The sequence below is a fragment of the Falco naumanni genome, chromosome 4 (assembly GCF_017639655.2).
Source record: "Falco naumanni isolate bFalNau1 chromosome 4, bFalNau1.pat, whole genome shotgun sequence".
NCBI lineage: Eukaryota > Metazoa > Chordata > Aves > Falconiformes > Falconidae > Falco > Falco naumanni.
Window position 1 is genome coordinate 78,865,691 of NC_054057.1, and position 12,006 is coordinate 78,877,696.

General features: G+C 34.9%; 1 protein-coding gene across 3 annotated transcripts in view; it reads right to left on the reverse strand.

Moving 5' to 3' along the window:
• SMG1 (SMG1 nonsense mediated mRNA decay associated PI3K related kinase) overlaps positions 1–12,006 on the reverse strand; it is a 67,351-nt gene that overhangs the window by 21,451 nt on the left and 33,894 nt on the right. For 2 of the 3 annotated variants that reach the window (XM_040592251.1, XM_040592250.1), the window contains 14 exons: positions 11,381–11,548; positions 10,420–10,574; positions 9,193–9,338; positions 8,322–8,523; positions 6,397–6,506; positions 5,880–6,027; positions 5,331–5,490; positions 4,530–4,650; positions 3,618–3,866; positions 3,037–3,321; positions 1,897–2,041; positions 1,480–1,618; positions 960–1,190; positions 687–864 (listed from right to left, as the gene is read on the reverse strand). In XM_040592251.1, coding sequence (XP_040448185.1) covers positions 687–864; positions 960–1,190; positions 1,480–1,618; positions 1,897–2,041; positions 3,037–3,321; positions 3,618–3,866; positions 4,530–4,650; positions 5,331–5,490; positions 5,880–6,027; positions 6,397–6,506; positions 8,322–8,523; positions 9,193–9,338; positions 10,420–10,574; positions 11,381–11,548 — 2,437 coding nt within the window. The remainder of the gene's footprint in view (positions 1–686; positions 865–959; positions 1,191–1,479; positions 1,619–1,896; positions 2,042–3,036; positions 3,322–3,617; positions 3,867–4,529; positions 4,651–5,330; positions 5,491–5,879; positions 6,028–6,396; positions 6,507–8,321; positions 8,524–9,192; positions 9,339–10,419; positions 10,575–11,380; positions 11,549–12,006) is intronic. The other variant, XM_040592252.1, reaches the window with a different exon arrangement.

Genomic DNA, 12,006 nt, shown 5'->3' on the forward strand with positions numbered 1-12,006 from the left:
AGTTTCCCAATAAAAACTTCTTTTAAATAACTGCTTTGCACCGTCCACACAGTAGCTTATTTTCTTCTACTATTCAAATACAGATTCCTTTAGTCAAGCACTAGGAATTGAGTTTTGCACACTTATCTGTCACATAATTTTTCAAAAATAAGGGGACTCACATTAATAGCTCTTAACTGGATGTTTCAAAAGAATGTAGAGTTTTACAAATAGCTGGCCTCCTCTCCTGCTGCCCTCCACGCTTTAACTCAATAACCTTTTATGGGAAAGTCCCTGAGCAACCTGGACCAGTAGTGTAGTGACAAACAACTATTTGAGACACCTGGCTATACCCACGCATCCTTCTCTGAACTGCATTTCAAACCGTAGCTAAGAAAATACTAGTTGCTTGTTTGTGGTTTTTTTAAGGTGGTAATATAATGTAATATTTGACAAACTACATCTCCTTTCCCCTTTCAATGCCTTAAGGCACAGGAGGGAGGGAAACAGAATCTATGCCACTTATCTATTTTAAGATCAGAATACATGGTAGACAAATGCCTTTAATGAAATTATTTAGTAAAAGCCAGGCCCTCTTTCCATCATGCTTAAATAAAAATGCTATGAAAGGACAATGATACCTTTCTGCCTGTGTTTAGGGAAAATGCATCAAAATTCATTTTAATAACTAGATAACATATATTTACCTCTCCAAGGAGCAGTAGGTGTAGTTTCTAGCCCATGCTCCAGATACTGTCTAAGTTCTCCAGCATGTTTCACAAGCAATCGTAACAGTCTTAGGGTTGCCATCACAATAACATCATCAGTGCTTTGCTCAGAAGTATTTCTTAAGTGCAGCCTGGGATCATCTTCATCAAGTGGAACCTTGAAAGAAAGAAATACTCCTCTAAGCTAAGTGTATAGTTCATATCATATAGAAAAGTCTCTGACTGAATTTCCTCATCAGCACAAACACTAACCTGACCAGCATTGAGTTTGAGGAAAGTAAAGTATGCACTGCAGGAGAGTTTATAGAGACTGAAGATTCTGTCTACAACTTTCCTCCAAACTTTAATTAACCCTTCTGTTGCGTTTTCATCAAGATCTGAAAGCCAGGGACAACTTGTTAATAACTGACGCCATATAACATCCACCATATCATCTTCTTCATTGTCTTCATTTTCAGTGATTTGTAGAGTCATATCTTCATCCTAAATGCAAATAAAGACAAAACAGATTTAAGTCCTCCAACCATTTCTACAAGCAATATTAGTTCCTAATCCAGTTTTTGTCTAGGCAACCGATGCAACTGCACATACTTGATCATATTACCGTAGTCCACAGACGTGTTACCACTTAGCTAGGAGACTGTTTCTTAAGAGGACTCTTGTCTGAATTTTAAACTTGAAAACATTTACAAGAGTCAAGAATCACAAGTAGAGGAAAAATAACATTCACACTGAAGTTAAACATTTTTTAAACAAGCAAATTTACACTTACTTGAATCCCAGCTGGACGACACACTGCTTGCCCAAGAATCCCATAGATTTTCTCTTTATCTTCTTCTGCAATGTTGTCTGGAAGCAAGTTCTGAACCTCAGATTTTTCCCGGGGCAGAAGACGAACACCTTCTCCCTGACTGTAACAATTGATGAATTACTGATCCCCAATATATTAGTACTCACAGAGCTACTGAACCCATTAAGATTGTGCATATAAAATTTATTGAAGGAAGAAATCTTAATCCTTAAAAAGAAGTTTAATTCTGAGATAAAGAGGGCAATAATCAAGAGAACATTCAGTTCTCTGATCACATGCAACTTCAGACCCCAAAGAACAGTAACCAAACACAAAGCTAGGGTTTATCTTAAGAAAACTAACTGTGCCATGTAAGTTTAAACATTAGGATGAATTTACCTAGCATTATCGACCACTTTCCGGCCCCATCTATAAGCCCAGCTAGCCAGGGCTGCCCAAGACTTGGCTACTTCAGGTGCCTGTACCGAAGACAAGTGATACAGCTGTCCCAAGATGAAGTCAGGTTCTCCAACTCCAATATTTACTGTGATGGGAGAAAAGAGCAATACATGTTATGATGCAAAGTCTACGTCTAATTTCTTTAGCATAGAGAATAACATTGTAAAGTATGTAGTATTTTTTTCAGCCAAGTTAGTACCCAAGAGGAAAATTTTCAAAAAGGAAATTACTTTTCAGTTCTGACGCAGACTGCAAAACAAAGACCAGTTTTTCATTTGCTAACGACCACTGCCTATACCCAACAATTGCTTTCTCCTTCACAGAAAGAATGGAACTGAGGCAAGAAGCTCATGATCTCCAAAACAGCAAGATAATGCAGGAACAGACTTTTATGAAGTACCTAGGGCAGTGTGTTTATTTGTGTATATATATATTTTCTTCACTGTCAAGTCAAAGCACCTACCACTCAACATCCATTAACAGATGTTAAAATAATTCTGACCCTGCAAGACAGGAATTAAGTTATTTAGGAAATCCATGTCTAAGCAAAGAAATAACTTTATCTTGACATTTGAAGAAAAGTCTGCTGAAAACTGGGAATTGAGGGTACATTTTGGGGCAACAGAAGTGTTCAAATTAAGTATAGGTTTTCTTGTTATCTTTAATCTAAGGTAACAGCTTTTCACAATTATCAAGGCCTTAAAAAATAAATCCTGACAACACTTAATCTGAAAGATTTCATTCAAACTTTAGCAAACACAGGAGCCGAAAGCAGACAAAAACATAACAAAAATTAATAACCTCCTCAACATAAAATAAATGCATTCCAGTTTCTTCTCCAGCCACCATCACTTGAATCAGAAAAATGTGAAAGAAATATGAAATAACAATCTTAAGGTGTTTGGGGTTTTTAACTGTGTATAGCTACCTATTGCACAAAGCACACAGTGGTTATACATGTATTAGGAAAACAAATACATGAGTGATGGAGCACTTAGTGTTTATCAGTGTAAATGATGCTATCCCTCAGTGGAATCATTAGTAAATAATTTAACAAAGCACGAGTGAGAACAAATCTACCTGTAGATTCACTTTCAATCCTAGGATATTCCTCTTCTAGCGTATTAACAGCTGGGAGATCAATCAAATTACATATGTTTTTAGACAGGGTAGACAGACCAGTGTGATTCTGCTGCTGTCGAGCTCTATATACTTGTTTCAACTGTCCTGAAATTTCTTTCCATTCTGCTTGAATCCATTTAGCCAGCGTGAGAATAGATTTAGCAACTGCATATTCAGCTTTGGCAGATTTGCAAAAGGATATGGCACAAGAACTCAGCATTTCCATGGCATGTGTTGACTGACCTGCATATCATGAAAAGCGTATTTTCAGTTAAGTGTTTAGTCAAAACACTTCTGAAATTCAGCATATTCAGATACGGCTGGTAACAATGTATTTTTACAGAGAAAATTCTCTTTTGAAGTTAAAAATTACAAGTAACAAAAGACTTGAGAGAACACTTTCAGACCAAGACAACAGTTAATAGGATGAAATTAGTTCCTAATGATACTGTTCTATGATTTCTTCAAGGTCAGGGGAATTAGCATGGTTATAAGGACAAGAAGCTCAAATATCTACAATGTAATTAGCAAATACTCACCTGCTGTGTATAACAATTTTGTTTTCTCAATATCAAGTTCAGGACCCCATTTTTCATCTATCTGACCTGGTGTAGACAATTTTTTGAAGTGCTGGACTAAGTCTTGTGCAGTGGTGGTTTTTCCTAGCTGAACTTCACTGCACTGGGCAAGCAGTCGTGTAGCTAGAGCAATATTTCCTCTCTTCCGTGCAAATTTTGCTGCTGTTAAGCCCAGCTCCATTAGATGGCTTTTAATTGGGACTGTTGGTTCTGCAGAAGAAACCAAGACATTGTAAACAAAAATATTAAACAAACAATAATTGCACCTACATTATATACATAGTTTCTGTCCAATCTATTCCATATATAGCCATCAGTAAAAAATTGCTCAGCCCTTTTATACTTCCTAACACCTTCACAAATTTGGATGACTTCTGCCTTGAACGTTAATATACCCCATCCAAAACAAAAAAAAAGTATTTCCACAGATTATCTGTTGGGCAAAAATGTATTTTTTTAACAATAAGCAGTCTTCTTAACTAAGAAATCTACTTGTCCCCAATACAATTTTTCTCCCATTGCCTTTTATCATACTGTATATTTAAATGCCTTCTGACTGTTTTTAAAGACCCATTACTGATAGTGCTGAAGTGTTCGGAAGTGAAAGTATTTAAAGTATGAAGAGATGAGCAAGTAAAAGTGTAACCAGAGGAGTAAATGTAGAATTGCTAAGCATTTCGGAATAATTTTTGTTCTTTTTAACAGTCTACATTACAGTAGTAATTGAGACTCCCAGTTATAAACAAGTCACGCAAATAACCAGAACTCTGCTTTTTAAAAGTAATCCACCTAAAATAATAGAAAAAGACACAGCTGCTGCTTTCAGCAGATTTAAGTTTACTTTTCATAACACTAAAATGAGAGCTTTTATACCTTTAAGTTTTTCCATCAGTTGATTCTGGTACACTGTGTACCTCAGTGCATGCATCCATGGCCTTACATCATGTTGTTTGCATGACCTCAAAGCATCATTGAAGAGAGGTATAAGACAGTCCTGAAAGAGGCATAGAAATTGCACAGTTGTCATGACACATCTTTATCAAAATGTATTTTTATCTATTAAAACCAATGAGCATTTTTGTGCAGAGCTTATTTGTATTAGTAGCCACTCTATCGTTAACTAATAAAATGCAAATATTTTATTCAACTCTAGAAAGACATGCTTGATTTTGACAGGACAACACTAAGAATAGCTTAAAATCAAGTAGATCTGTTTTCTGGACAACATGTTTAGAAATTAGAACTAGATCACTCATACTGTTTGAAGTTAGACATGGAGTTTTTAATTGCTGAAGTGATTGTTTTTTGATAAATATTTTAAAGTTACTTTTAAAGTAAATTACACGTGTTGTAGGAATAAGTGCTACAAAGTATTTAGAGATGAAACAGCAACACTTCTCTAAAAAGCAACAACCAACAAAACTTTAAAAATACTACAAGTGTAACTGAAGGAGATAGTATAACTATAAAAAGAAGTCAAATTGAAGTATATTTAAAAAAACCTGGGTCAAGGCACATTAGAAAACTATGTGTCTTTAGCTAGAAAACTAACAGGTCTTTTTACAGTATGATTAAGAATGCTTAAAAAGATTAATATAAGTTCTATATGCAAAACTTCATGACCTGACATGGAAAAAGACATTACTCCTATTTAGGTTTTAAACACAGACCTACCTCTGATGTCAGCCTGTTGGATACAGTATTTTCCAAAGCAGAAGAACAATACAACTGAAGAGTGCTCAATACTGGTAAAGACTGAGACACGGTGAGAGTGGAAAGTCTTAAAGGGCCAATAGCGATTCGTGATGTTTGCTTTAAGTACTTAATAACGTTTCTGAAATGAAAAAAAACGGCTGTTCTGATTCTTCAGCTAGACTTTAAGAATAAACAGTGGTCTCAAAATTACTGAAGAAAAAGCAAATTCAACATCTTCAAAGAGATGAGAAGATCTTGCAATATCACACACAAGTGCCACTATGATACTTTAATTAAATCAACAAGCAGCAGTACTTATCAACTTAAAGAACTACATAATCTCCAAGTTAAACATAATCTTGTTTTTCTTCAGTAAGCTTATAACTCACAACAGCTAAAACTGGTAGCAAACTACCACAGGTGCTGAAGTACAAAGCGGAGTAGGCTTTTCACAAACTTATGTTTAACAAATAGAACAGCTTTTCACAGTATATTACATTCTTTCATTCAAAGCACATTTCAACTTACTCTGATATTGACTGCCACTTTTGCTCCTGTTCTATGTGGTTTACAGCTGTCGCCAGACATACTGAACTTCTCAAAAGCTGTACTTCAACTGCTTTTTGAAGTTCTCTTGGATCAGGACTTAGCATATTAGGGAGGAGCTTCTTCATGTCTACATGGAGATTAAACAATTGAAACCAACCAGAACTGCCAAATTTTTATCAAGTGTCACTGAGAATGCATTTTTGAAAGCAAGGAAGTTTGGAAAAAAAACCTTCTTTAATATATATATATTTTATATATATATGCATTCATATTTGAAATTGATGATAAATTACTTATAAACAAACACATTAACTCCTGTATCAACAGTTACAATGATCACTGCCAATCATTTTGAAGCTCGATTCATAAACGTTACGGTCAGTCCACTGAACACAGCAAACTGCATTCAGAAGTTCAGTCTCTCATTTATAGAGACAGACACATGAAGAAATATTTACTTTTGTATTTGAAGTAATGTTAACTTAGGTGTGTATACCTATTTTTTCTTTGGATCCCCCTGCAAGTAGGTTGATATTTTCTCCTGGTAATAATTCTAGTTGTTCAGTGCATTCAGTAAGTTGTCCAGACTCAAAGCTGCTCAGAGATCTGCAATTCAATGTTTATAGTTTTATTTTCACATTTCTTACTTCATTCCAGTTGCTAAGTGTCTTATATAGCTAAAAAGAAAGACTCAAGCCTAACTCAAAATCCTACAGAGCACTAATGATTAATCCTAAGCAAAAATACCAACTTTCATATAGATCAGTAAAAGACAATAGTACTGCACCAACTGGGCAAATTCAGTATCAAAGTGAAAGGAAAAAAACCCACACCTCCCCGGCTGTGAAGCTTTTATCATCACACTATATATAATACTCTACCACCACAGCCAGGAAGAAAAAATTTGGTTTTAAACTCTTTCCAAAGTCAAATCAAGAAAACCCCAAAACTCTTTCCCCTGCACAGGAAAATAAGTTTGCGGGCAGAATTTCATGAGGTGATGGTTTCATCACTTCAGTTTACACAAAACCAAAATACCAGAAATACTGGAATATCATGCAGGTTGTGGATCATCCAAATTTATATTGTTTAATGGCCTGAAGCAGCAATTTTAATTTTTCCCTCATTATTCCACATTAGGAAATAATGGAAATAATTTGGGCATTACAGATTTTTACAGAACTACACAGAAAAAGGGACTAAAAGGTTAACAGGCTTGACGACTCTGAAATACAGAAGATTCAAAGGTTCAATATTCTTGTTACTATCCACTGAAGGAGAATTATCTAAGTATCTGCATCAGAAAAAAACAAAAGTATTCAGCATGTGAAAACTCCCCCTTCTGCTGAATAATTTTGATTGTCATTACTACACAGAGTCGCTTATCAGCCTGCTCAGGAGTGGAGGAGTCAACGTGCTCCGCATCCTCAGGAGCTCTTTACAGGATTTTTCTGATGATTTAGTATCTTTACTTCCAGTAATTACCTGGATGAAAATTAACTCAAGCCCGTCAAAACAACCAGACCTCTGCATCATTACAGCAAGTACTTGCGATGTTTATCATTACAGTGGGTTTAGTTTACAAAACCACGAACATTCAGAAAATGACACATTCTCACATCTGTGACAAGCACTCCCTTTCCTAATGGATTAAATGTACAATACTGAGTTACTGAAGTAAGAAAAAGGATCACCCCTTTCTCTGACAAAAGTAGTCACCTTTTCAGACCTGCAAGATTTTATTTTGAAGCTTCCTTATACGGTTTTATTTTCAAGTCAACAAGTTTCAGCCAAGAGGATTTTACAATCTTCACCACAATAGTATAGGGATAGAAAGTAATGAAGGTGTCAAATGAAACAGAAAGGACCCTTAAACATTGAGGGAGTATTTCAACATCATGAAGAATTTTCAAGACAAATATCAAGGGTTAGGAAATAAATGCACAAACAACAATTCCATGTTCCATTTAAAAAAATGGAACCAAAAAAATGTAAGCAGCCAAGACCACCTCCTTAATATACTTTTTACATTCAACTACTGAATTAAAATATTTTTGAAGAACTGTACCACTGAGATCAATTTTATTTTTTACTATTAAGTTGTGCAAAAGGATGCATCTTCTACCAACAGAAGTAGAATAAATTTTCTTTTACTTTCAATGAAAAGATGGTTTTCTTGAACACTAAGAAACCTCAGCAGTCAGAAAGTCATAGTAACTATTTAGAATTATGTTACCTCTTTATTTATCTGTATGGCTAGTAAATAACATGGCAAAGTTTTCCCTCTCTGAACACAACTTTCTTCTTATCATGCCTCTATTTCAATAACATCTGGTTTCTAAAATCCATAAAGACTTTAGTATTTCAGTTCTAAGATACGGAACTGTAAGACACTGCTGAATAAATTCATTATATGCTTACTTTATGTAGTTAAAATCTGCTTTCAGATTGATTGAGGTATTACTATTGCTTTTCTTCAATTCATGGACCATATTCTGCCACTCCTGAACAGCAGACCAGTCAGCAATGGAAATGTAACATTCACATGCTTTGTTACCCAAGTAGTTTATAACTTCAGGTGAAGAGTCACTTGGCTTAGTCAGAACAGTTTTTCTAGTTTCTCCTGTGAAACAGCAAAAAAAAAGTACATATACTTTAATATATATTTATGCTTACATATTTTTAAATAGCAATTCTGTTACTCAAATGTAATTTCTATGTCTTTTGTCAAGAAAACCACTTAATTTTAAAAAAAAATAATCAAGTAGTTACATAACATTTACAGTATTCTTCTTTCACTTAAAAAAACCAGAACCTTTTCAAAGGAGGTTTTGGAAGAATTTAGTCCATTTCTGTAAAGAAGCATCAAAACAGATAAACAGAGTAACTAGAATTAAGAACAAAGAAGGTCCCTTTTCAAAGACAAAACTGAATACTGAAACCAAGTCTCAGTAATTAAAACACTGTAACTAGTGCATTTACGATATAATTGTATCATAAATAATAAGCCTTAAGTCATGATCTAAAATAATTTAGAATTCAATTTGTAAGTTACAAGGTATTTTACTATTATTTTTAATTTCATTCATCCAGACCTCAATACTGCAAACCTTCTATGCATACTACTGGTTTCAATGGCATTACCAGTTCAGTTTAACTGCAAACAAATAGATGTTCAGATTTAAGAATCAGACACCATCACTACCACGGCTATATCAACGAACATTCCAATTTTATGTACATACAGTAACAATATTGTATTTCTTCTAAAAAGAAAACAATAAATACTGACCATTCAAGGAATGCTTTGGGCTGGCATTATTCACACTGTTTGAATTGGCCAACTTCAGAACAGTTTTGTCAAAGCCTGTTATGCAGCAATCCACTCCTGTCATGGAGCACAGGTGCTCCTGATACTCTGCAGTTGCTTTTTCAAACCTTAAATGGTTGAATATTTTAGTCAGCATTTTACAGAACCAGTTTTCTTTTTTGGTAAATAGAATATATTTTAAACATTTCTTTAGCACAATACTCAAAAAGTTCATGTCACCTTCAGCAAAAGAAAAGGGTAACGTAGAATACATGTTTGCCATCTGAATTTCCAGGTTATAGCACAGTATAAAAACTTTTCCATTCAGGTTTTAATGCCAACTTCAAACCAAGTACAGATTAAAGGAGACAATTAAGTTTTTTATTTGACTGTCACACTTTTTAAGTGAATGAGTAAACCTGAATACTGATTAACTATGTATCATTTAAGAGAGGATTGTAAAACTGAGTCTAGGGCAACAATTCACACCTTAAACTTCACATTTCTGAGAAACTTCTCACATTACAAAGCTGCACGTTATTTTAAGTAATCTAACAAAAATGGTAGAGAGTTGTAAATGCAAAACCTCATTTTTTTGTTTTGTTGTGGTAATCTTACACTGCAGGTAAATAATGACAGGTGTCCCTTTTTCATTTCATACAGAACCAAGGATGTGTTCCTTTAAGGAGCTGAAAACACCAAAAGGAAGGCATATCCCACCTGGAACACTGACTCACTTATTTGTACCTGCAGCCAAAGATTCTACTTCAATAGACGTAGAAGCTACATTTTCAAAACTGAACTAAAACTGCAAAACATCTCCCTTGGGAGTCCCTCTCTTTGCAAACTATAGCAGGTAACCAAATCACACCATTGGTCAGAAACTTCATTAGAAAATATTTAAATTAATAATATTTTGCAATGGAAAATTAAATACAATATGAAAATAGTATTGCTGGGTATGAAAAACCAAGAAAAAACAGCTTAGAAACACCATTTATATTAAATTCCTGGTAATTTAGTTAAAAGTTAAAGTACCTAAAAACACTGAATGCATTGGGTACCTCTGAAAGACACAATGACTTGGACATGGAAATTACATCAACAGCCTTGATTCACACCACAATTTAAAAGATTCAGAAGCAGAACTATGCATAAGAAGGAAAAAGTGTCCAAGTTTGTAACATTCAGTTATCTGAGAAAACTTACCGCCCTTCTGCTTGGAGAGCTACAGAATTGATCCAGGCAAGACTCTTCCCAAGTACAGCAGAAGACCAGACAGCGATACCCTGAATAGCTTCAGGACAGTGAAGCTCACATAATGCTTCTACTAGCATCGTAATTGTCACCTCCAATTCATTTCCCTAAAACCAAACCGAAAGCTTTATTAGAGAAGTCTCACATAAAATAAAAGCTATATACACGGTTAAATACTTGGAAATAGTAAAATAGTATTTTATTATACGCATGTACAAGTGAAGTGCTTTGCATATTCATCCATTACACTGCTTTTGGAAAAGCAGGGGAGCTAAGGGAAGAGGATATGCTGTGAATCCATAGCCTAAATGTCAGCAGTTAGCAATCACTATGTGATGGCCTATATCTATGTAAGTATGAGAATTCATAAAGAGGCAGGAAGCAAATCTATCAAACCTCCTTTGTTAAAATATTTAAGCAAATCAAGTCATGTACTGAAGAAACTATTCAGCCTTTTTAAGAAGGCTTAACCATTTTATCTACTGATCTCACCCCATGCTTACCTGCTAGCTGCTTACAGAGGAAGGATACCCTCACGATACATCCCCCCTGCCCATACCCACAGGTAAGCAGAGACATTACACTGCCACAAGCTCAGGAAGGCCACACTAATATAATAGCAGTTTCATAAGGTTTAAGCAGAATCTTCCACTTAAAAAGAATTGCTCAATTCCAACTGTGAACAACCTACAGCATTCATTTACTTATAGTATTTGACCACATATATACAGTACATCCTAACCTCCAACATACAGTATCACTTAACCACAAAAGTCTGTCAATACAGAAGCATGTCTGTACAATGCAGTCTTTTACCACTTGGTTTAATAACTACTGATTGCCTTAGCTTAGTTCTTTTAGAATGATGTGGAAATATTTTTGCAATAGCCTACAGAGCTTGAGAAGAGATTACCTGAGAAATACTATTGTTAGTTTTCATTTCTGTGAGTAAATCAAAGCCATGCCTGACTGTCACAGCAGGCTGGCCGGCCAGCAACCCAACTCTCATGATGGAAAGTCTAATCCGCGTGACCCAATCTTGGCATGTCTGACGATTAGTATAAAAGAATGTCCTGATAACCTTTAAAGACAGAAAAAGTAAGTTTTACAACACCATTCTGCATGAATCAAAACAGTTACATTAAGTACTTAAATACTTACAACAATCAGTCAGGACAGGTAGTTGAGTTTTCAATTGAGAGATTATGAAAAAGGTAAAATTCTGCATCTTCCATTTTATTAATGAAGATGGTTTGAAATCATGCATAGCCCACAACTGGCCAGGCTTACTTGCAAGCTAAAAATCTTGAAGTAAACTGACTATAAACTGTACATTACTACCAAAGTCTGCTAATTAAACAGCTTATTTCAACAGTGAAGAGCACTTCGCAGTTAGAACTACACAAAAGGGTATGTTGTTTATAAATAATTACTGTACTCCTCAAAAAGCAATTTAAAGCCTCAAATAATTGTATTACTTTATAACAGGACTGCTGACAATCTACAAATAAGCGACTACTACAAATCAGACTTACTACA